At 40.8% G+C, this 26,165-nt stretch overlaps 1 protein-coding gene across 4 annotated transcripts in view; it reads left to right on the top strand.

Annotated features, from left to right (window-relative positions):
- The window catches only part of EPB41L4A (erythrocyte membrane protein band 4.1 like 4A), a 250,607-nt gene that overhangs the window by 210,914 nt on the left and 13,528 nt on the right, over window positions 1-26,165 (top strand). For 2 of the 4 annotated variants that reach the window (XM_057737428.1, XM_057737418.1), the window contains exons 15-19: window positions 148-261; window positions 4,560-4,649; window positions 9,115-9,162; window positions 10,248-10,325; window positions 20,552-20,671. In XM_057737428.1, coding sequence (XP_057593411.1) covers window positions 148-261; window positions 4,560-4,649; window positions 9,115-9,162; window positions 10,248-10,325; window positions 20,552-20,671 — 450 coding nt within the window. The remainder of the gene's footprint in view (window positions 1-147; window positions 262-4,559; window positions 4,650-9,114; window positions 9,163-10,247; window positions 10,326-20,551; window positions 20,672-26,165) is intronic. The other 2 variants (XM_057737443.1, XM_057737436.1) reach the window with 1 other exon arrangement.

Here is a 26,165-nt window from a genome sequence, read left to right as displayed (position 1 = left end):
ATCAGCAAAGAGAACCATGTGCCTATGATCTAGTACTCCCCTGAAAGTACCGAATGTGCAGTTATGAACACATCCCTAGGTCCAGGTTAGAGTGTTGTTCCTCAAGGCCCTCTGCAGGCATCCTTGACCTCTCCTCTTCCACTCCAGCGGACTCTACAACTCCCCCAACGACCGCACGAAATCCCCCAAGTTCCCCTACACGCGCCGCCGAAACCCTTCTTGTGGGAGTGACAATGACTCTGTACAGCCTACAAGGAGGAGGTAAGACTCAACAGCCCTCGGTTTTTAATTTTCAACAGAAGCTCTGGATCCCAGTTGCATTTTTATCACAGGTTATTTTCTTAGTATCATGACAGTTTGTCTCCTCACAATAACAGAGAGCTTATGTTTTGTTTTTATTTGCGATAAAATAAGCTAGGGGTCCTGAAGCATTTCTCTTAAACAGCCAGAATTTCAGAGAATAATTTCATAAAATATTGATGGGAACTTACTTTCTGTATTGTAGTTAAGACTAAATTTTTTAAAATGTGTATATTTTGAGAATGTATATTATATAGTATGTATAATGTGTAGTGTATATCATATATTATGTTAATGATACATATTAATATGTAAAAGATTTAAATGTTTTGACTTAAGAGGACAAGAATATGTTTAGAGAGAAATCTCTTAGCTGAGGCTGAGTGCTTTCCTCTCAAGACTGATATTGTTGCTTAAACTTGAGAAAAACCCCTTTCAAAGACCAGAGAAAATGAATCCTGTTACATTTTACCCAGAAGGTCCGATCATTTGTGTGATTATATTTGTGTTTGTGTACTTAATTAAAGAAAATTCATATCTAGCAGTTTTGGACTCTCTCTGAAAAGCAGGCTGGGGCAATGTGACAGGTCCAAGAGAGGAAGACCTAGAAATCACTTAACAGTGAAATTCATTTCACTTCCACCTGGTGCAGACTGTGTTTTACTTTGGGTACCTACATAAGTGGTATTTTATAAGTGACTTATGAGAAGTTCAGGTCATGTTTTGAGATCACCACCAAGATTCTTTTTATATACACCGTGGTTTTAGAAAGCAGAAGCCCGTCTCTTTTCTCTGCACTTGTTCATATTCACTTGCTGGTCCGTCCCTGTTTGATTTCTTCTGCTTCTGCCAGCTTCCCAGAGTCTTCATCCCCAGCTTTCTCAAACCAGGCCCAACTTCACTGAAATCGTTTGGTAATTAAGAAGGGAAAGGTCATCACCTTCACCTAATAGGACTGAGAAGGGGGAGCTAGATCATGACCAACACGATTAGATAGAATAATGGAAAAATAGCTGGCATTTACCGTGTTCCAAGTACTGAGCAAATTACTTGCTATGTATTGAGTACTGTCTAATTTGATCCTTATAATAAACCTATGGAAATCGGAATATGCCTCATGCAGTCACTGGGCCTTTCAGCAGAGAGGGATTAATGCAGGGGTTGGTGCACAGGTGTGAGCAGGACTGAAGGGACAAAAGGCAGAGGGTGGTGCAAGTCTGCGACCTGGATGCTGTGCAGCCCCTGGGCTGCAGGAAAAAAGAGAAGAGATGGGGGTGTTACCCAGAGTTGCAAGGCTGCTTCCGCCTTTGAGCTGACCGCTGGCAACCTGTGCTTGTGGCTGACATTGCCGGGGGCACCACCACTCTACAGTGACTCTTGCTGCCACTGCTAGAGGTACTAACACCATAGCTAACGCTGTGGATCCCCCACTTCTAAGGAGTGTAGCAGCGGGTGCCACAGGTGCTGTCAGAAGCAAAATCACTTCCCCTTTCCTCCTGCCTTCAACTTTCACCTGCATGCCTCAGTGGCAAAGGAATCCAGGAGATGTGATAGTCAGGCCTCTAGTCTTGGCGATACAGGGGCGATTAAAGATGGGTGCAGGTGGATGAGAACCGATGGAAAATACCTGGCCCAGCATTATTATCTCACTTTTACATATGAGAAGACAGGCTTGGGGAGAAAATGGTAACTGTCCTTGTGGGTGACTGTTCCAGTATGGACTTGGATCCAGGTGTGTACATCTGAAAAAGGCAGGGATAAGGAGCCATCATTGAAGGCAGGGGAATAGATTTTCTGCTCTCCTTCCCTACCAACAGTTGGTTCAACTTGGACAACACTTAAAACTAAGGCAACATCCCTGGGAAACACTTTAAAGTGTATTTGTGTGTGTATATGTGTTGAGGGGATGTGGGTAGTGGGAATTGCTAAATATATTAAGAATTTGGCACTGTTTGATTGTTAAATAGATAGGTTTTTGTAGTTTTTCACCCTAAATTATTAGTGTACTTTTTCAGCATTCTCTAAATAAAATAATTACACACACTGAGCAGATGTTCATTTTGATTTTAGTATGTTTGAAAATGAATTTATCGTTTTTACATTATTTATCAAAGTTCACATTTTTCCCCCCCAAACAAATTGTTTGAAATAGTTGAGAGCATACATATTCCCAAATCCAGACTTAATGACTTTTATATTGAGATACATTTTCTGCTGGCTTCCTGTGGAATACAGAGAAGTAATTGTGGTGCATGGACACAGGATCCTTTCATTGGCACCATCCAGAGGAAAGACTTTTGATTTTATAGAGCAGAAAATCTTTTTGTCTGAGCATCAGGGCCTCTGTCTGATTCTGTGTGGTACTTGAAAGATCTCTTATTGGGCATGTGTGTTTTGAGGAGACTAGACACTGCAGCATGTTGACAGAAAGAGCTAGAGCTCGTTCTTTGTTTCTTTCCACTCTAAGTGCCCTGTAACTGTCCTGTCCTTCTCAGTCTTATTTTATCTTCACACGTATTTACCTTGCCCTTGGGCACAAATCCCTGCATAGCTAGGTCAACTCTTACATTTAAAACCGAGATTTGTCATCACCGTGGAGGAATCTCAAGGGCTTAAATTTAACAATAGAAAATTCTATTTTGTGACGCATAGGCGGGGTACCATGTTTTGCAAAGCATATCAAAATTTCCTATTTTGTCAATTGTCATTAAATGGGTAAATCTGTCAAATTTTGGCTGAGATTAGAACATGGATCCTTAACCTTTTTTGGTGATAAAACTCTGAGGATCTGATGAAATGTTGGATCATTCTGGAGGAGGAAAAAGTACTTAATTAAATATGCATACAAATTTTTATGGAATTTTTCAAGGTTCATGGAGACCCTGAAGCCTGCTTGTTTAAGCAATCCTGTTCTAGAAGAATGCTAGCATACTCTCTGGCCAGTACAAGTTATTTTCACCTCTATCCATTGTCACACTTAGAAATGTTTATTGAGTGCCTAGTTTATGCCAGGCACTGTGAAACAGCACTAGGGAAAGTCTCTGCCCTTTGGGAGCTTACAATCTGGGGAAGAAATACACGAGTCACACAAATGCATATGCAGTTATAACTTTTCTATGTCCTTGAGTGAGGAGTTAATAGGGAGCTTAGAGGGATTTATAAGAACTTGTTATTGTAACCTAATGTGCCTCCAGAAAGATATACATATCACAAGTATAACATCTTGATACATTTTTACAAACCAAACACTTGTGTAACCAGCACTAATAGAGGACGATTTGCTGAGTCTTTGAGTCAAGGAGGTCGGGGAAGTGTTCCCTGAGGTTGGGTTCTTGAGCTGGGTGCTGAGACCAGAGCAGGCAAGGAGAGGAAAGATCATCCCAGGTAGAGGGGCAACATGTGTAGGGGCCTTGGGACGGAACGGAGAGGGGAGCATTTGTGAGAAGGCTGAAAGGCCAGTGTTGCTCAAGCACTGAGTGAGCAGAAATGTGTTAGAAATGAGCCCAGAAAGATGCGGCCAGATCTCACAGGACACCTGGACCTTGTGGAGGATTTTGGTCATTAGACCAGTTGTTTTTCTAAGGGGGTGATAACACAGTTGCTTTTGTATTGGGTAAAGGTGATCCTTACTGTCCTGTGGAGAAAAGGTGGAAGATACCATGCAGCATGTGAGTCCTAGCGAAAGAGAATGGGAGCTTGTGCCAAGGTGGTGATGCGGAGATGTAAGGAAGTGGGTGGTTTTGAGACCCTTTAGGAGGTGAAAGCAGTGGGACTAGAAGGATCAAAATGAGGGATGAGGGAGTGACAGATATCAAGAACGAAATCCAGACTTTTACAATTTCGTGGATTGAGCTGTGGTACACTAAAATAAGAATCACCTGGACATTACAGGCTTGAAAAGGGTGACTCTTGAGTTTGGTTGATAAGTTAAATTTGTAGTACCTTTGAGAAGTCCAAGTGCAGGATTTATATGGATTGTTGGATATAAGTCAGAAGCTAGGTTAGCCATCTGGACTGAAATGCAGATTTCTTAAAGATGTTAGCTGAAATGTGAAATAGAGCTGAGGCTGTCTAGATAGATCATATAGATAGGATGCAAAGACAAAGCCAATGACAGAGCTGTGAGAAACTTTAGCATTTATTTGCCTTATTTGAAGAGAATTAACTTGTAAAAGAGACAGAGAAATTGTGTCCATGTGAAAAATCAAGAGAGTGAAAAACCTGCATACTAAATAGCTTGCTTCTCTCTTCATTCCCAGAATGCTGGAAGCCGGGCTTATATTTCCTAGGCATGAGATTAGAGAATCTCACTGTAAGATGTGGACAGATACAAGGGAAAAGGCCTACAGGTAGCAACTTTCAAAGGATCCTGCCATGAAATGGTTGAGACCACCCACATTACTTAGCTCCACATTGCAGGGAGGCTGTCAGTTGACAGGCACTGCGCCATCCAGAGGGTTCCAGTCTTTTTAGTGCCTAATGCTTAAATACGAAGAGAGCCATAATCACCTGGCATCTGAGGAGCGCTTCTCTTGGGAAAGACAGAGGCTGAACCAACAATTAGGAGTGTATGTGTGGGTACTCACAGGAAATAGAGACACTATAAGAAACAAAAATTTCTAAAGTATAATTATTATCTTTAGAAAAGTGAAAATTGCGGTATTGAAAAGAAAGTGAATAAGAGTTTTTAGATTTTAAATTTATGGGGTAGAGTTTTAAATAATTAATAGAAGGTTTGGAAGGTAAAGTTAAGGAAATCTTTCCCAAAGTAGAACAAAAACAAAACAAATCCTTGGAAATAAGGATTAAAAATGATCAAACCTGGATATCAATCATTTGACTAATAAAATTTCTAAGGGAAAACAAAACAGATTCCAGGAGAGGGAACTATTAAAGAGATAGTAAATACACACACACACACACACACACACACACACGCAATAGTGCAAGAAAATATTCCAGAACGGAATGATTTAGAGAGAACCCACTGAGCATTTGGCATACTAGATTTAAAAAATTAGATCCATACCAAGATTATTAAATTTCAAAACATTATAGATTAAGAAAGAATTTTAAAACTTGGCATTGGTGAGGAAAATGGGAGCGAAAAAAAAGTCCATGCACAAATGGTGACAAACCAGAATCATGGCATTGGGTGCTTGACAGCAAATGCAGGGAAATAAGATAATGAGGCATTGCCTTCAAAATGCTGAAGGAAGATCATCTTCAATTTAGGATTCTGTGCCCAGATAAACCATAATTATATATGCAGAATAAAGACATTGTCAGAAATTTCAGCTCTCAAAAGAAAAAAAAAAAGAAATGTACCTGCCATGCAGATTTTCTCTGTCAACAACTGGAAGGTAAGTTCCACCAAAACCAAGACAATAGGCCATGAGACCTGGCAATGTGGGATCCATCATACAAAGAAGCAAAAGGAATTCCCTGGCTCATGGTGAAGGGAGTTAATCAAAGTGACATTTGTGTAGCAGTGCTAGATAGCAGACTGTCCAGATGTGAGCAGGAGGGCAGAGGGCTCCAGGAGGGACATAAGTGGAACCTGCAGTGTGTCTGAGTATTTGTGCATCTCAGGAGGAGTTCTGCAGCTCTCTCAGAGTTGGGGTGAGGAATTAGTGAGGAGCACAAGGAAAACTAAGCAGCTGATAGGTACACAGAAAACCAGGCAGTTATCATCTCTAAGAAAAACGTAAACCTATGCAGGAGTGGAATTGTGTTCCTGAAACACTGTTTAGATCATCTGTGAACAAAAATAATGGTGTTTATATATCCCTGTTATGTTATTTGATATAATTATGTTGGGAACACGTGGAAATGAACGTCATGAATGTGGCATTAAATAGCCATGTCTGCCCCGACTGGAGCGCAAAGGCGTGTATAACAAAGGGTAAAGAAATGGAGACCAAAGGGCATGGACACCTCTCTCAAGAAGTGTGGCTTTGAAGGAGAGAGGAGAGACTGGGCAGGAAGTCATGGGCGATGTGGAGTCAAAGTATGTGTGGGTATGTTTAAATAGGAGAGACTTGAGAATGTGAAAAGCTGGTGAAAGAATTTGCTCTGAGGACAAGTCGAATATATGTGAGAGAGAGCAGGGTAGCTGATGACAGTCACTGAGTAGATAAGAGGTGATGGGACCACCCAGCTCAGGTGAAGGGACTGACCTTAACTGTAAGGACAGTTCCGTAAATAAGTGAGGGAGATATGGGTCAGTTTTATTTTTGGTAACAGGAAAAGGAAAGAGTTCCCGTCTGATGGCTGGCTACTTTTCCCTTTGGAAGGAGAACACAAAGTCATCTGCTGAAGCAGTAGTGCAGTGGGTTAGAGGGTTGCAAAGTGAAAAGGGTTTGAAACTGCCTTACAGAAACAAAGTGCTTAGATCAGAGGAAGGTGGTAGGACTGCTGGGCCATGTTGTAGATCTACTTGAGGTTATGCCCGTGGATTTGTAGTGCAGCCAACATGCCCGTGTATGTAACTTCATCCAGCACTGCTCGGCCAGCTTTTGAGGGCTGGCTCAGAGAACCTGGAGAGTTGAACTCACCCATACTTGCGGTTTTGCCAAAAAGACTGAACAAAAAACAGAGTTGGAGGAAGTTTCAGTACTGGCATACATGTTATTGAGATGATGGAAATCTAAGCTGAGTCAGGGAAGGAATGAAGAAAGGTGAGGAGCTGATGGAAAGTTGCAAGGTCTATACATAGTACTACTGAGGTCAAAGAAAGAATGGAAGTCATTGAATAAGCAATAATAGTAACAGCGAACATGTATTGAGTGCTTACAGTGGGCCAGATCCTACTTTGTGCATTTTAAATATATTAATTCATTTTATCCTCATAACAACCCTGTGTGGAAAGTACTATTAAAACTGAGGCTCAGAGACTTCCTAGGTGGTGCAGTGGTTAAGAATCAGCCTGCCAATGCAGGGGACACGGGTTCCATCCCTGCTCCAGGAAGATCCCACGTGCCACGGAGCAACTAAGCCCGAGTGCAGCAACTATCGAGCCTGCGCTCTAGAGCCTGCAAGCCGCAACTATTGAACCCACGTGCCGTAACTACTGAAGCCTGTGCACCTAGAGCCCATGCTCCACAGCAAGAGAAGCCACCAAAATGAGGAGCCCATGCACCACAATGAAGAGTAGCCCCCACTCACTTCAGCTAAAGAAAGCCCATATGCAGCAACGAAGACCCAATGCAGCCAATAAGTAAATAAATTTATATAAATTAAAAAAAAAAACTGAGACTCAGTAGAGAAGTAATTTGTTTAAATCACACAACTTACCAATGGATGGGATGGAATTCAGGACTACAGAGGCCACACTTTTAACCAGCGTGCCCCACTGAAGTTGTTTAAAGGTAAATAGGAAGTGGTATTCAAGAAGCAGAGGAGGTTGTGGTCAGAGAGCAAAGTGTTTCCAGGTGGTTACAGATGATAAAGTCCAAAGCGTGACCATAATGGGGTTGCTGAGTTATAGTGAAGAGGTCATTAGAGAAGATGACAAGGGACGTGGAGGCCGGGGTGTTGGAAAGGGCATTCAGGTGAGAGCTGATGTCAGATTATGGCAGAACTTGGCTTGGTTGATTGTGTTATTGAATTGGGTTTGTTTGCCCAACTTGCAGCAAGCCAGACGCTGAGACGCCAAGATTTGCAGCAGAGAAACAGTTTATTCATGAGACAGCCAAGCAAGGTGATGGGAGAACAAATCTCAGATCTGCCTCCCTGAAGATAGGGCTTAGGGATTTTATGGGATAAAGAGGCAGGGTGGTCTGAGGCGTGGGGAGAGGTGATTGGAGGTAAGAAAAGGGAGGTTAATCGGTGGTCTGTGCAAATGTAGTCGAGCTTCGTGGATCTTTGTAGTACACACGTTCAGAAAATTGTGAAGTTAGCATGTTCTGAGGGTGGACATTTTGCCCTCTTGACATCAAAAGGTCATCTATTGGACACTCACACAGGCCCCGTTGAATGGTCAGTGATTTCAGCCAGTCGGAACTGGGCAAGAACGAACTCCAAGTTCCTGAAAAACAACTTAAGCAACCATTAGCATAGTGACCCATACGTCAGAGGTGTTGTATATGAGGAAGCTAGTGCGCGTCTAGTTTAAAATCAACTAAGGGACTTCCTAGGTGGCACAGTGGTTAAGAATCCGCCTGCCAATGCAGGGGACACGAGTTCCATCCCTGCTCCAGGAAGATCCCACATGCCGTGGAGCAGCTAAGCCTGTGAGCCACAACTACTGAAGCCCGCGCACCTAGAGCCCGTGCTCTGCAACAAGAGAAGCCACCGCACTGAGGAGCCCACGCACCACGATGAAGAGTAGCCCCCACTCGCCGCATCTAGAAAAAGCCCATGTGCAACAACGAAGACCCAATGCAGCCAGTTAATTAATTAATTAATTTAAAAAAGATTGGTTTAAAAAATAAAAAATAAAGTCAACTGAAAACAAGCGAGGCAGGTTAGGTTTGGGGGGCCTAGTTAGGTTAGCGCTCAGTTTCAATTGCAGACGTGGGAACTACAGATGAACCCCTCCAGTGGATGAATGGGCCTCACCAGCCGTGCTGTGCGTAATTGCTTATGGACTGTTTGTAGCCCCTGCTAGATTGCTGGCTTCTTGAGGCCAGTTGGTATTACGTTTCTGGGAGCTATTGTAGGGCTGGGCGCATATGTGTGACATGTTTGGTGAATGCATGACTATGTAACGGATGTGTGTTAGCTGAAGAGAAACTCATTGTGGTGTGCTTTCCTTAGCCCGTTGATAACTTTCTCTCCTCCTTAATGTCTTCATTTGTTTGTTTTCCGTAGGAAAGCCCATAACAGTGGTGAAGACTCAGATCTAAAGCAGAGAAGGAGGTAAAAAAAAAAAAAAAAAAAAAAAAAAGACTATGGAAGGAAGGTTAAGGGAGAGGGAAGAGGGCTTAGCAGTTTAGCGCAGCTCAGACCTGAGGCAGGAGTGGGGAAAATGTTTTGTTAGTGGCTGCTTTGAGAGTGTTGTAATTTTTTTTTAACTTTGAGATATCAATTTTGACTTCAGCTAGTTTTCAGTCTTCCATTCTTTAACATCCTTAGGAGTTTCTCTTTTTTTTTTTTTTTCTGTTCCTTTTTGTCTTAGAAGAGCTGTCTCAGTTATCTTTCTCTCTCTCTTTTTTTTTTCCTCCCCGGCTGTACTGCCTGGTGGCATGTGGGATTTTAGTTCCCTGACCAGGGATTGAACCCATGCCTCCTGCAGTGGAAGCACAGACTTAACCACTGGACCGCCAGGGAATTCCCTCAGTAATCTCTTGCTGCATTAAAACCACCCCAAATCTGGTGGTTGAACACAATCACCACCATATATATCTTGTATGATTCTGTGGATTGAACAGACGGTTAGCTAGTCTAGCTAGTCCTTGGCCGAGTGGCTGGCAGCCTGGGACCTCTCTCTGTCTGTGGTCTCTGCACCTGGCTAACCTAGGGGGCTGGGAGGAAGCAGAAGCTACCAGCCCTGTTAAGAAATAGTTCTAGAGCTGTCAGAGTATCCCTTGCATCTCCTCCTGTTGGCAAGATGAGTCGCAGGACCAGCACAGATTCAAGAGGAGGGGAAATAAACCCTCCCTCTCTCCATGGAGGTAGGGGTTTGACAGCACTTTGTGTCCATATTTAGTCCACTCCAGGGGACTTCTCCACATCAGAGTTCTGTTGGAAGTACGTGATTCTGTGGTCCTTTCTGGGAGCATGGTGACGTTTGCTTTAATCAGCTTTCACATTTCTGTAGACATTCAGGTGCCTGGCTGAACTGAGAAATTCTGACTGGGAGAGGGCTACGACAGCTACTTGTGTTTGGATTAGTAATTTTACTGCACAGTTAATTCTGAAGAACCAACATGAACCTTTCTGAAATTTTTCATTTGTCATAAATGTGGGTTTTTTTTTTCCTTTTGCTCTTATTTTGTTTTCAGGTCGCGCTCACGGTGTAACACAAGCAGTGGTAGTGAATCAGAAAATTCTAATAGAGAACACCGGAAAAAGAGAAACAGGTAATATTAGAATATTGTAGTTAATGGGGTCTACGAAATCAGAGGCTGCCACTGGTCATAGAAGCTGTGTGTCCTAGGAATTTTTACGCCTGATTTTTCTCATCTGTGTTTCAGAAGGAATCTGGAGTGATTTTAAAGCACTGTTTTAGGAAACCTCAGCTCTTTGAACTGAGCGTCTTATCTTTATAATAAGATGATTAAACAGTTTGACGGTGAGGTCCCTTCTTGTTAATAAAAAAAGATGATCTGTATTTAGATACAGTGTGTAGTGAATTTGTCTAAGGGTGGTAAGAAATTTTACCATTTGCAGAGAGATTCTCCCTGAAGTGTCTTTTCACATGACATCACCATCCTTTGCCCAGCCAAATAATGAGACACTCATAATTGCCTAGTTTCAGCCTTATGAATATGTACATGCAAATATCTTTATACTCATACCAGGCACACACAGTTCGATGGGTAAATGCAATTCGTTCATATCTTTAAGACCTATTCTTAAGAGCTTGTTAATAACATGATTTGACATGTAATCAATAATAATGATGGCTTAATGCATTAATCAGTTCTTCCTAGTTCTGAAATATTTATTTGAAAACAAGTAATCACGTGACGAGAGAGCACCAGGTTGGGGAGGTGAGGGATTTGGTTACTGGTTATGCCAGTTTCCAACCCAGTGATTCTCAACTGGGGACAGTTTTGTCTTCCCTCTGTTCCCTGAGGACATTTGGCAGTGTTTTGGGATACGTTGGGATGTCACAATTGGGGTAGGGGGATTGCTACTGGTAGGGACGCTTCTAAGCATCCTGCAGTGCACAGGACAGCCCTCCACAACAAAGAAATATCTGGCCCCAAAAATGTTAGTAATGCCACTGTCGGGAAAGTTGTTCTCTCTTCATGTGGACTCTGCTTGGTTGCTTTATTTTTCTGGGTCTTTTTCTCCTCTGTAAAATGAGGCAGTTGGACGAGATAATCTCCAAGGTCCTTCTTTAGTGCTCAGAGCCCTTGTGCTTGGCATGCATTGAATTGGCCTCCCTCTCTAACCACAAAGCCTGTGTAATAACAGCCCAGACCGCATGGTAAGAGTGGACCATTTTCTTAGGAAAGCTTTCTTTGTGGAGCCTTCTTAGGGGCTGGCATCACACTAGATAGAGGTGAGATCTCAATGTGTTATGATGCTTTTCTCCAGGAAATGATTTCAGTTTTTTCATTTATACAAACCCAAGTGTGGAGGGTAGCGCTCCCTCAGGTACCCTCTTCCTGCTCTAAAATTCAATATTTCTGCACGGACAACACAAAACAAAGCAAAACAAACAAACAACCCCTCCTCCCCCACTGTACTTACTGATCAAGCCAGTATCGTAACAAATATATTTCTGTTTTGCTTGGGGTGTTTTAAGTTGAGCTCACAGATGCTCTATTCTCAACTTCTCAGAAGGTAGCCTATTTCAAAACACTGTCTTTTCAGGTCAAAAGTGCTCACGGTGACATTTGCTGTTAAAAAGAAACACTATTTAAAGGTTGCCAACATGTTCCTAAATAGCTCGTGGCTGATCAAGGGGCACTGGCTTCAATGTTCCTTGTAGGTGTTTTCTCCCTCTACCCCATTTTCTCCTCCCACCCCAATTTCATGAACAGTTTTTTAGACTGGCTTTCTTTGTACTGTATTTTAGAATGACAGTGGTTCCGAATGTTTAAATGCTAATGTACTTTGTAAGGCTATTAATGAGAAATTGCTTACGAAACACACTGGCACAGAGGCTTTCAAAATCATTTCTTTTACCTGCGGAGACATTCCCCTAGGGTGACACAAGTTGCCTGTGTCTGTAGAAGATGAGGTCTGGACTCTAGCTCTCAGGGCACAGCAGAAAGTGGGGAGAGGAAGAGACATGTCTTGCAGTTCTAATCCCCACTCCTGAAAATCCTGGAGTAGGTACAGTGTGCAGAGAAAGAGATGGTGCAACACATTACACTGCCTCCGGGTGCCGTGGACCCATTACGCAGTGCTGCCACTAACCCCTCCAATTAGCCTTTAAAATTTTGCCAGTCATTCCGCCTCGGGATACATGGGTCTGAATACTTATACTGCAACCCTGCTTAATGGTCCCAGTATGTCTCGTGTCTGTAATGAAGGGTTGTCTAATGATATCTGACTTTCTACTTTGCGGGACAGAATGAATCTCTTCAGCCTCAGTTGTCCTTCCTTATTTCGGTCGGCAGCGTGACCCGGCCACGCTCTCACCCATGTCCTTTGTGCTTTTATTAAAGGACTCTGGTACCCCTAGAATGGGGCCAAGTGAATCTTGAACATGCTGATGTTCTACTTCCTGCCAGCAAGGTCTCTTAAATTCAGCCCCGGATGCTTCCTCACTTTGGAAACCAGAGCCTGCACCCAGCACACCCCGCTTTCCTGCCTACCCATGGGGACTGTAGCCTGGGGCAGAGGGACAAAGACTGTGCACACTTGTTTGCCAAGTACTGCTTTGAAGCGCATGATGTGTGCAGTGGAACTCTGGAACTCTGTCCACTCCAGAGGCTTTCTGGAGACTGCGTGTGGTCTTTGGGATGTTGTTCCCTGTGCCACTCTTTCTTGCTGGGTTTTGTTTGTTTGTTTGTTTGTTTAACACAAGGAAGGTCTCTTCTATTAGGTTTGAGACAACTCTGTGTAAATATTGTTTCTTCATAGTGTCTACCCGTTGGATTTTAAGCTGCTTTGCTGTTCCCATAGATAACAATTTCAATGTCTCTGATTTTGTATGAGGAGAAACACAAGTTAACAAGATAATGTTCACATATCAACTTTACCCAGAGCAGTGGTTGTGGCTTTTAACAACCATGAAACAAAAAAAAATCCTAATCCACATCGACTCTGGAAGGCTAGTGTTAGATACGTGGATTGTTATTTATATTCGGTTTCAGAAAAATATAACTGTACGTAAGCACCCCCTCTGTCACCTCTGGGTCTAGGGCCAATGAGGCCAGGTGGGTGAGGGCTGTGCAGTGACTGCAGGGTGTCATTCCATAGCACTTTCCAACACCACCAGAGGCTTCAGCCTCCTTCGTTTGGGAAATTGGTTATGTCTTTCTTAATCCCCTTTCACTTCAGTTGTTGTTTCTTTACTGTTTTCGTAATCTGCGTGGTTCCTACAGTTCTCTAGGTTTTGAGGTTTGAGAAAATAGTTTTTTCCTCTCTTTGTGTAATTAACTGGAAGTGGGAGCACGGTTTCTTGCGAAAACATCTAAGATGACAGAAAGTCCTTATCTTCCCCTCCGTGTCTCTACTTACACCCTCATCTTTCTCTTTCTTCTCTTGCCTCCCTTGTTACCCTATCACTTATTTTCCTTCACCCAGTTCCCTTTTTTTCCTTTTCTTAGCTTCTTTCTCACTCTTTATTTCCTGTCTGCTCTGACGTCTGTCTCTGTTTAGGAACCAGTGATGTGTCAAAAAAACCCCAAGGGTGTGGGTCTGGGTTTTGGTTCTGCCATGTCCTGTTATTTGACCTTGGGCAACTCATTTAACCAGTTTAAGCTTAGCTTTCTCATCCTTAAAACGGAGTGTGTACTACCCAGTCTGTTTTTTTGAATGAGTTACTGCAAAGACCAAGTGAAATCTAAGAGGTGGTAGCACCTTGGCGGAGAGGGCTGGACAGTTTGAGATCTGATTTTGGAGTCAGTGCCTCTTCTTTGGCTGTCCCCACCTCTCCTACACCCTCTTTCCAGCCTTTTCCACGTTTCTTTTAACCTTGTCCTCCGTTTCCCCACCTTCCCTAACTTTACACATTTGTATTTTCAGACCAGGCATTCTTATCCTCTGACTGTTGGGTAGGTTTTAGGGGTCTCATAACCCCAAGAAATTGTATGTAAAATTCTCTGTTTCCAAGTATACAGTTTTATGGTGACAGAGTCTGTAGATTTAATCAGATTCTTAAGGGGGTGTCTGACCATCAAAAGATTATGAAGTGGTCATTATGCTCTACGTAGTAAAAGGTAGGTTGATATTGGGAAATGGAATTGGTAGGATTCAATTCACTGGTAGGATTGAAAACTAAAAGGCTGCAAATTTCTATTGAGATTACTTACTTTGCTATACCAATTTGTGAAAAAAAAATGGTTCAGTTAAATTCATCAAATTGGAAACCTACCAAGTACAAAGCAGAGTGAAGTTACTGATCTGTGTGAATACTAGATTGCATTCGTTTTCACTAGTTAGAATTTTGAATCTTGCACGTAAAATCACAAGGGTCAGTCAGCTCGTCTTTATGGGTTTGAGCCCCTGGGCCATGCTCGGGACTTGCCCACAGTGTATGTTGAAGGACGACCTAAGAGGTAGACCTCTCAGAGTGAAGCCTTTCATAAAGCAGCTTTCCCTGAAAATACCTTGAGCTTAATAAAATATCCTTCACATTCAAAGAAACTGGTCTGCAAAATATCCTTTGTGCTGTTGATGAAAATAAGCACTCCTTTGGGCATTCACTGGGGAGGACCTGTGGATTACTCAGTCATTAGCTTTGATGTGTTGCTAGGCTTTTAGGATTTGAAGTGGGAGATTTGGAGGAGGTGGGGGGCAGTGAGGCAGAGAACTAGTCTTGTGTTTTTTGCATAAGCATAAAAGTGGAAGTAACTCTGGAGCTTGGTGAGGATTAAAAGAGAAATGAGAGAAGCCAGGGGTAATAGCAGGACTAGAATAAATTGGCAACAGGGGACCATTTGGACCTTACCCAAATTTCATCCTGGGACGTTTGCATCATAATCACATGTTATGTACATGAGGCAATGTGTGTGCACATGTGTGTGAGCGTGTGTGTGAAATTGAGCGGAGAACAAAGAATGAGGGACCGTGCGTTATGAATTTGTCCCTGCTTTGAAGATTTCTGTGCCTAGGAGCTGGTTCCTTTACCCTCTGAGTTTTAATTTTCTCACGTGCAAAGTGGGATAATACCTGCCTTGCCTACCTCACAAGGTCTGTAAGGATCTGAGATAATGGATGTGCTTTGAACAGGTACTATTCTATTGCCGAGAATGTTCAGTGCTGCTCAGTGTTATCTGAAGTCCCCGTTGTATCTGAAAAATGGGGCCAAGCTCCCTTTAACAAAAAAGAAGTCAGTGTTTCTCACATGAATTTGTTCTGCCACAAATGTAGTTAAAGTTTCCTCCTGCTTTTTAGATGTCTTTTAGAATCTGTATCTGAATAATGGATTAAGATGGTTTGAAGTATTTTAAATGTGTTCCACAAGGTCTTTTATAGTATTTTTCTGAAAAAAGAAAGAAACCATTCTCTGTGGCACTGCAGCTAACAGGGATGATATGTCTGAGCCAGGCAGATCTAGATCATGGCTTTGGTAGGATTTTGTTGTTGTTAGAGTGATAAAACAAAACAAAGCATTACTGTCCCTCTACCTTAGGAAAAAAATGTGTGTTGGATGACGGCAAACTTAAACCAAGGGGCATTTCTTTCACATGGCCTGAAAATACGTAACTGTTTCCTTGCAAACGTTCCCTCCTGCCCAGTCCCTGTCCCTGATTGAAGTGTCGGGGCTGCAAACCAGGTAAAAATTTCGGGCATGGAGAGAGCAGTCCGTACAAAGCCGGTGGAAACGATGTTCACCATGCTGCAGGTGGCAGGGGTTCTGGTTTCCACTTTAATAAGTCGTATTAAGATTTAGACATTTGATGTGGATTATTTAGGGATTCCAGAGCATAATCCAAATTGACAGAGATGACTGTGGAAGTGCAGAGCCGCAGCAACTGAGGAATGCTGTCAGATGACTAAAAGCAAAGCAGGTTGAACGATTATGAAAACAGAAGGAGAGTTTGGGAGGGAAATTCTGCCAAAGGCAGCCTATTTTATCAGGGAGAGCATGAGGAGTGATTGGAAGAGATAGAAACACCTTTAGGAGCAAATAAGAATAATTTATTGATGGTGGGAGAAGGTGGGAAAGGCAAATGAATTTTTTGCTTGCTGGTCTTCAGGGAGTATGTGGACAGATGCCTGGAACCAACATAAATTTCCCTAGGGAAGAAAAACTACTGGAAAAAAAAAGAAGATTGGTTTATATTGGTTTATAGCTGGTGATCCAAAAATGAGAGCAGTTGATGAGAAACACAAGTCCATGATCAGTTGGGAACTGCAGATGTAATATTAGCGATGGAGTGGTCGTATGAAGCAATTGTCAGGGAAGCTGTGCTGTCGGGGAAGAGTGGGGGTTTTTTCAACCTGTCTGACTGGCTTATAAATAAAGCACAAACAGAGAAACAGAGAGTTTTAAAGCTAGAAAGGATCTTTACAAGAATTCAGTAGATGAAGAAACAGACCTACCAAAGAAGGGTAAGCATTTTGCCCAGGGTCTCTGAGTCAGATAATGACAGGGCCGGAACTAGGCTGAACTCAGGAGCAACGGGTTTCGCTCTTAATCATCTGGAAGCGTCCCTATATGCCTGCTCTGTAAGGTTTCTCAGGTTCAGTATTAAACATGGTCTTTATCTCAGTGAATGAGAAATGAATTAAGAACTGGTGTAAAGGAAGGTCCTGTTAGGAACAAAACTGCCTGGGTAAAGGTAGAGGGCGAAGTAAAACCCACGGGGATTTGTATAGGAATTCATTTGGCGACATGAAGAATTTTGCAGAAGAGGCAGAACTATAACTGGAAAGATAGGAAAGAAGAGACTAGGAATAGTCATTATCTTCATTATTGTGATATCAAATGATTATATGGCATTTCATCTTCAAAACCTTTTGGAAACTTTAATTGTGTCAAATGCAGTTAAAATCTAAATTGCACAGGTAGCCTGGAAAAGTAGGGTGTTGAAGTTTGGTGAGACATGGAGGAAATATATCAGAATTCTTTTATTCTGAAACGTTTTTGGAAAATGCTCTATTCTGGAGCAACTTTCTCCCTCATACATTCATTAAAAAACAAAAACCTTCTTATGGTAAGGCTTCTTAGCTCAGCTGTTAACTCTCCTTAGTTGTACATGAGGAAGTGGACAAAAATGTGATAAATGTAGAGTTATTGCTTTAATGGAAACAGGAGAGAAACATTTAGCATTTTTGAGGTTCAACTTTATATACAACATTTGAAAATGAACACATCCCCAGTGAAAATTTTAACAGACTGTTTTCCCCCCTTAAGACTTTCATGACCATCTGTCATATAAGACATTCTGACTTTTTAAAAGGTACTGTATTGATATAATGCTTACAGTGTTTTTATTCTTCAGAATGTAAATCCCCACATTAAAATTAAAATGTAAGGGAAGCAAAAACCAACACTTTGTGTATCCTATACCTAAGAAGAAATGAGACTTACAAGGCAGAATCGTTATAGGGTATGTGTTTTACATTTAAAGATTACTTTAGTTATGCACAAACAAAATAGTTAACTCCTGCCTCATAAGGACTGAGTGTTGCAATATTCTTGCCTTTAGGGCTAGGATTTTTCTTTTCCATATAGCATCTGTTTTCTAGAGCAGGTCAGTGATGGAGGAAATGACACTTTCATTCTTGTAATGAGGTACCATTAACCAGAGGCCTTTTGTAAGGGTGTAATTTCAAACTTCATTACAGACTAAGGCAGCCACACCACCCATTACTCAGGAAAATGTGCTTCTGTTGTGACTCTCCAGTGAGCCTTGCATTTTTAATGCACCTTGTTAGAATATGTATGAAAGAGTATCACCAGCAGAGGGCATCTGTCTTTGGAACTTGTGGGTCCCAAGGATATTAACTGACACGGTTTGATTGCCCTCACTTTCGACTTTTTGATTAGGAAAATAAAAGTTAAAGGTACATGCCATAGTCTGAAATTCTTTCTGATTTAGTTCTTATTACTAGTAAGGTACAAGAAATACGTATGCTCTTGTCCCAGGAGTTTTAATGTTTGTTATCAGAGTAAAGCCTCAGTATGAAGGTACCCAGCTCAATTCCACAACAGAAGGATGAGCATATACTACTTGTGCTTCCTTTGATCTGTCTAGGGAATGTTTCTCTAGAAAAAGTATGTTTGCCTCAGTCAGGTTTCAACCTTGCTGGTAGGCTTGACCTCTCAGAAATATTTAAAGATGCTAACTTACTGATTTAAAAAAAAATTAGTGAAATTTTGTCCTGTCCATGAATTGTGCAGCGGTTTAGTTCAGAATGGAAGCTGTAGTCTAAAAGACTCCAGGCTTAGGAGTTGCGAGGACCTGGTTTTCTGTCTGTCCCGGGCGATGCCAGGTGTGAGTTCCTGTGGAAGAGGAGATAGCTTCTGGCCAGCCTGACATCTTCCCACTGACTGTCTCTTCCTAATTTTGGATCCCCCAGTCCTGGGAGTGTCCAGGACAGTTCCCAATCCAGCTGGTCTGGTGGGCCACTGGCTATCACATGATGCATGGAATGGCTCAGAGGAGTAGGTGCTGGTTATGAAAATACATACACATACGTGTGTGCATACGCACAGGGAATTCTCAGATGAGAGTGTTTGTCTCAAAGAATGATTAATAATTATGACCTTGTCATATACCTTCTTGTATTTTTCTTCAGATATTTCCAATATTCGGATTCATATGTTTAATTTCCTGTGCACATGTCATGAGAAGAGGGAACTGTGTTCTTGAATTTGTGAAAAATACCGTGACTGTACCCTGTTAATATTCAAATAATAGATAGCCTGTTGGAAATGAAAGCTTTAGTGAGGAAATAGGTACAGTTCAAAGACTTGCAGTGTGTTACAGATAATTTTTTACTTAATACAATTCCTCTTTAATCTAGAGAGATTTAAATAGCTTCTTCCTCATAAGCTACTTTTTTTTTTAACTCGAATTTGCTTTCCATTGTCTCTGTTTAAGTATCAGTGAGATGAGTATTTGTCACTGTCTGCTGATTTGCATTATAAGCAAATCCAGATATCTACCCCACAGTCTGTACTAAGTGCTGTAACAGGGCAACGGAAAGACATCTGTTCAGTGAGAGAAATGACTCCAGACTTGTCTATTCTTTTCATTTTTGTTTTGAGCAGTTATGCGCATGCAGTCACAGGACTGGGATGATTACCGTGCAATTCCATGCTGCTCTCCCACGCCCTGGGAACGGCAGTGTGAAAGAAACACCCTGGAGCAGCTTCCTCAAGAACTTACATAAATTCAAAGTTAAAGATTCAAATCACAGCTGTTTGATTTTTGCAAGAAATACTCATGGCCTCACAGCATCATTGCTGTGCATTCCAGACATTATGTACACATTAATTAAGCACTTGCTTTAATTAAGTGCTTGGTTCCCTCTCTCCCCTGTAACACTTCGCCCTTGTTTTTAGAAAGACTTGATGCATCCAAAGCCTGCAACCTCTGCAGGCAGAGTGTGGTCCATGGATGGGTTTCGCTAGGGCCATACAGTATCATCACGTTCATAATTGGTTGCCGTTACTTAAAAAATAGAAGAGTTCATTGTTTAGAAATCCAGATTTGTGGTTTATCTTTTAAAAGCTGAGAGGATTTAGTAACAGTGTCCCGTGATCTTACATGGCAAGTGCCCATGCCCCCCAGGACCCCCTCCCCTCAGTTTTCCTTTCCCTCATTTTGCATTCCCTGTGGGGCCCCTGGCCACGCTGAGCGCTCAGCCCTCATTCCCTCTTAAACACTTGAGCAGCGTGACCAGAGTGCTCTGTGCCTGCTCAGCTGCTGCGGCGTTATGCTACCATATTTAACTTCTGTATTTCTGGCTTTATATCCGAAACGGAAATTGTATCTGGCACTTACTGTGCATGAAAACTTTGACAATTTGTGTGAATTTTTTAAGAGCATTTCAAAGTGAAACTCTTCATTGCTGTTTTACTTAGTATATTTATATAAAATGATTTTGTTTCATGATTTAAGATTGTCTGTTTAGCAGACACCACTGTTTCTTTAGTCAAAACCTAAATATGTTTTAAATGAGTTATTTTTTTTGACATGTCTTTTTACTGGAAAATTTTAAGCCAGGGATGAAGTCTGAAAATAACCAATATATATTTACATATTTATATATAAATATTATATACTTAGCTACTTATGGATATATTAACATGGTTAATACATTCCTAGCTTTGAGTGATTATGATAATATTGCTTATTTTTAAATAACCTTTCGTTTCTTAATAACTTCTAATTAGCTATCAAATAATGTAACTTTTTAATAACTTGTAAAAGCATATTTAGGGTGAAGTGATCAACCACCACATGTGTGGATGTTAATTTTAGATGAATGGTCTTTCTTTCAGAATACGGCAGGAGAATGATATGGTTGACTCGGCGCCTCAGTGGGAAGCTGTATTAAGGAGACAAAAGGAAAAAAACCAGGCGGACCCCAACAACAGACGGTCCAGACACAGATCTCGCTCGTATGTGCTCTCTTATCGTGCCTTGGTTCAAAAACTCCGAGCTTTTGGTAGCATGCGGATTCTAGGGCACATTGGGCTGTGTCTTTGAGGTCTTTTAAAGTGATTTCGTTCAACCATGATTATCCCACTGTTTATTTGTCATATATATTCTCTTATATTTGTGACACTCATCAACTATATCTGAAACAGTAGAAGTTGGAGCACAGCCAAAGCAAAATGTCATAAAAAACAAGGCTATCAAAATCATGTTTTGTTTTGTTTTTAAACAAAAGCATATATTCAACTGAATAAGTAGGAATAGTCTCCTTTGTTCTGGAGCCTGGCTGTTGGTGAAATACCTGCTGCTTCTCTCAATTTGAGCCTGCAGATTCCTCTGAAGTCTTGCTCCAGATTGAACCAGATGTGAATAACTTCCCATCAAATTACCATTTGTAAGCAGCAGTCAGTGAGTGATTCATTACACCCCAATGTTGAGATGGGCCTGCTCCTTCTGTTGCTAGGCAATGCCATGTGTGAGCGCAATTACCCCGTGATGAGGAGGTTGCCAGTCCCCCAAATCAATTTTCTTTTGAACTGATAAAGTTTATACTTAAAAAAAAAGTTTGCATCATCCAGATTTAGACTCCCCACACCTTGTCCCAAAGCATACCCATTTTTGTTGTTGTTGTTGTTGGGCAAGAAGTAGATTTACTAATACAGGACGCTCGGGAGGAATACAAGGGAGCTCTGCCCTGAGAACTAAGTGGGAAAGCAGCTTTATTTAGGGAATTTCACACTCCAGAGTCACAGTGTGGGCCACCTCAGAAGGTGGGAGGCCCTGGGAGACACACATTCCACAGGCAGAATGTGGTCCATCTCAAAAGGCGAGAGCGGCCGCAAAGCATACCTTTTTAAAGTGAGCTGGGCCTAACTACCTATCCCTTTATGATCCTGGGCGGTTAGATGTCTGGTGTTGCCTACTTGTGGAAGGAGGGGTGGTGTCTTAGGTAGGGTGTGGGAGGATGCCTGGGAGTAGATGGGGAGGCAGACTCTGGAGGTAGGTAGGGAGCTTTGAGGGAGCGGGGCAGAAGAGTGCCAGCTCAGTTTAACAGAAGCCAGGAGAGGACTCCAGAGGGAACACCCCGCAACCCCTGGGGACTCTTTTCAGTCTTAGGTGCTTGCTTTCTAATTAGAAGTTATCCCAGAATGTGTTTGTGTTTTTACAAGTAGTACATCATAATGAACGATGTCTGTTGCTTCTCTAGCAGAAAATTTGCAAGTAGTCACTAAGCACTGTACACCCTATAGATTTATTCTTTACTCCATAATGGTTTTGTTCTGGAACCTAAGTAAAATTTTCAGTTTAAAGAAGAAGTTAATAAAAAGTTTCCTTTGTCTTGCATACAACCTCTCCCTAATTCCATTAAAAAAAGAGAAGTTTAGAACTGGAAGAATCAAGCCCTTGTTGTAGACCATTTCACCGAAAGGCACAGAACCCCAAGATAGAATTCCAGCATGGTCATGGATATATTTTTTGCAACTATGCTTTTACCCTTACATGTGCAATCTTCTTCTATGAGGGACTTGTTATACACAAGTTTTGGTGATGTGGTATTAAATCTTAAAAACAGCATTCAGTTTTTCTCATAATTTCTAAAGTACTCTAAATTCAACTAAATGCCAATAATACATTTCATTTATTAAATAAAGGGAAAAGTAGAATGAAATTAGAAAAAATCCTATATATAAACTTTCAAGAAGCCAAAATACATTTCTGGAGGCAATAGTAAATAAGTGGAATAATCATTTATAGATAAAATTGACAAAGAGAATAACTCAAAGTTGTTGAGTATTACAGTTACTATAATTCAGTTACATTATGGGGCAAATATTGTAGATGGGACAGTGAACTTAATCATTTTTAACTGAGTGATCTGAGATTCATTTAACAACCTAAGGAACAAACTTTTTTAAATTGAGGTAATATGAGCTGAAATTTACATCTAGTGAAATTGCTCTCACCTTACCGGTAGAAGTCTATAAATTTTGACAAGTATATACATAGTGTATCCATCATGCCAATCAAGATACAGAACTTAAAAAGTGCTCTCAGACTCCTTCTGTTTAGTCCCCATCCCGCATAGGCAGCCACTGTTCTGATTTCTGTCGCCATAGATTAGGTTTTGTCTCTTACTGAATGTCACATAAATATAATTATACAATATATGCTTTCTTAAAATCTGGCTTAGTCCATTGTATGATTATGCCACAGTTTGTTTATCCATTATTCTCTCTCTCTCTCTTTTTTTTAAATAAATTATTTATTTATTTATTGGTTACTTTGGGTCTTCGTTGCTGCACAGGCGTTATCTAGCTGCGGCAAACGGGGGCTACTCTTCATTGTGGTGCACAGGCTTCTCATTGTGGTGGCTTCTTTTGTTGTGGAGCACGGGCTCTAGGCACATGGGCTTCAGTAGTTGTGGCATATGGGCTCAATAGTTGTGGCTCATGGGCTCTAGAGCACAGGCTCAGTTGCTCTGCGGCATGTGGGATCTTCCCGAACCAGGGCTTGCACCCATGTCCCCTGCATTGGCAGGTGGATTCTTAACCACTGCATCACCAGGGAAGTCCCTATCCTTCTCTTGATGGATGCTTGGATTGTTTACAGTTTTTGCTGTTCTGTGAAAAAACTGGATACTCCACACACGTGTGCCTATGGAATATGTTATCTTTTGCCTTGGGGTAAATACCTGAGTGGAATTACTGGGTTAGAGGATATGTCTAACCATATTTAATTTTTAAATTAATTAATTAATTAATTGGCTGCTTTGGGTCTTTGTTGCTGCCTGTGGGCTTTCTCTAGTTGCAGAGAGTGGGGCCTACTCTTTGTTGCAGTGCTTGGGCTTCTCATTGCGTGGTTCCTCTTGCAGCAGAGCACGGGCTTTAGGCACGTGGGCTTCAGTAGTTGTGGCACCCGGGCTCAGTGGTTGTGGCTCACGGGCTCTAGAGCACAGGCTTAGTAGTTGTGGCACATGGGCTTAGTTGCTCTGCGGCATGTGGGATCTTCCTGGAGCAGGGATCGAACCCTTGTCCCCTGCACTGGCGGATGGATTCTTAACCACTGAGCCACCAGGGAAGCCCTAACCATATTTAATTTTATAAGAAACTACTAAAATGTTTTCCAGAGAGGTTGTATCATTTTATACACCCACTAGCAATGTATGAGATTCAGTTCTGCTCTATTCTTGCCAATATTTGGTTTTGTCTGTCATGTTAATTTTAGCTTGTCTAGTTGGCTTGAAGTGGTATCCTGCTGATGACTAGAAAAGTTAACCACATTTTCCTGTGCTTATTGGTTATCCATATATGTTCATTGGAAAAGTGTCTATTCAAGTTTTGCCCATTTTTAATTGTTTTTTTCTATTATTTATTTGTAGGGTTTTTAGTACGTTCTGGATATAAATTCTTTTTCAGGTATGCGTATTGTGAATTCTTCTCGGCCATGGTTAGCTTTTTCATGTTCTTAACATTGTTTTTTGGTGAGCAGACATTAAATTTTACTGAAAACCAGTATATATATATATATATATTTTTTTTTTTTCATTTATAGTTAAGGCTTTTTTTGCATCTTAAGGAATATTTGCCTACCCCAGGGTAACAAAGATGTTCTCATATCTTCTTGTAGCAGTTGTATAGACTTTGCTTTTGTATTTAGATCTTTGATCCACTTAGAGTTAATTGTTCAGTGTATGAGGTAGAGGTAGATATTGAGAAGTTTTTTTTCCATTATCATTTGTTGAAAAGACTGTCTTCATTGAAAGGCCTTGGGGCCTTTGTTGAAAATCAATGGACTGCTTAGATGTGGGCCAATTTTGCCTCATTGATCTGTTTGTCTAGACCTCAGCCACCCTGTTGTCTCTGTTACTGTGGCTTTAGAGTAAGACCTGAATCATGCAGTGTAAACTGTCCAGCTTTGTCCTTTTTGTCAAGGTTGTTTTCGCTATTTTAGATCCTTTGCAGTTCCATGTAAATTTTTGAATCTCCTTGTCAGTTTTCGCCAAAAACAAAAACTGTAGGCTTTAGATTAGCATTACGTTGAATATCTATAGATCAGTTTTGAGAAAATTAATGTCTTACTCATCTATGTAGTTAAGTCTTTAGCTCTTTCAGCAGTGTTTCTAGGTTTCCAGTGTAGTTAATGCGTTTATTTTGTTAAATTTAATCCTAAATATTTAATATTTTCAATAGTTTTGAACTACATTTTGTAAGTTTTTTTTAGTATATAGAAACACAAATTATTTTTTTAATGTTGATATTTTATCTGGCCATTCTGTAACCTTGTTAAATTGACTTAGCTTTGGAAGCTTTTTAAGAAATTTTTTTCCTTTGGATTTTCTACCTTTGTAATCATTGTGTCTGTGAACAGAGACAACCTTCCTTTATTACTAATCGTTTGCCTTTAATTTCTATTTCTTTCCTAAATGTACTGGCTAGATTTTCCAGAATAGTGTTGAATTACAGTGTTGAGTTGAAGTGTTGAGAAAGCAGGCATCCTTGGCTTGTTCTGTTTCTAAGGGAGAAAGCATTCGGTATGTCACATCAAATATGGTGCTAGATATAAGATTGAAGAAGACCCCTTTTATTCCTAGTTTGAGGGGTTTTTTGTTTGTTTTTTGTTTTTATCATGAATGAGTTTTGAATTTTATTAGCTTTCTCTGCATCTGAGATGATTGTATATGGGTTTTCTGTATTCTGTCAGTGGAGGAATTACATTGATTCAGTTTTGAATGATACATCCTTGCATTCCTAGGATAAGAACCTAGTGATTCTGATCTATTCTCCTTTCCATATATTGCTGGATTCTATTTGATTTTTTTCCTATGCTCATGAGATATTCTGGTTTATAATTTTCTTGTAGTATCTTTGTCAGGTTTTTTTTTTTTTTTTAAACAAGATTATGCCAGTTATTTAATATAGTTTAGGAAGTTTTCCTTTTTTTCTCTATTTTCAGAGAGTTAATGTAAAATTAGCAGTATTTCTTCCATAAATATTTTATATAATTTACCTGGAAAACCAACCCTGACACAGATTTGCTTTGTGGAAAGTTTTAAATTACAAACTGAGGAATTCCCTGGTGGGCCAGTGGTTAGGACTCCATGCTTCCATTGCCGGGGACACAGGTTCTATTCTTGGTTGAGGAACTAAGATCCCACCACAAGCCTCTCAGTGTGGCCAAATATAAAATAAAAAAGTAAACTAGTATCTCTTAAAAATAAATAAATTACAAACTGAAGTTCTTTAACAGATACTGGGCTGTTCAGATTGTGTCTACTTGTTATGTGTAGGTTTAGGTAGTAGGTGTTTTTAAAAGAATTTGTTCATTTTGTCTAAGTTGTCAAATTTTTGAATAAAAAATTTGTTTATAATAATTCTTTAGTATCCTTTGAACATATGTTGTGATATTACCTTTTTCATTCCTGATGTTGATAAATTGTCTTCTCTAAATTTTCTCCTT

The sequence above is a fragment of the Hippopotamus amphibius genome, chromosome 1, assembly GCF_030028045.1.
Source record: "Hippopotamus amphibius kiboko isolate mHipAmp2 chromosome 1, mHipAmp2.hap2, whole genome shotgun sequence".
Taxonomy (NCBI): domain Eukaryota; kingdom Metazoa; phylum Chordata; class Mammalia; order Artiodactyla; family Hippopotamidae; genus Hippopotamus; species Hippopotamus amphibius.
The sequence above is the reverse complement of the archived record's forward strand: the minus strand, read 5'-3'. Positions and strand labels throughout refer to the sequence as shown.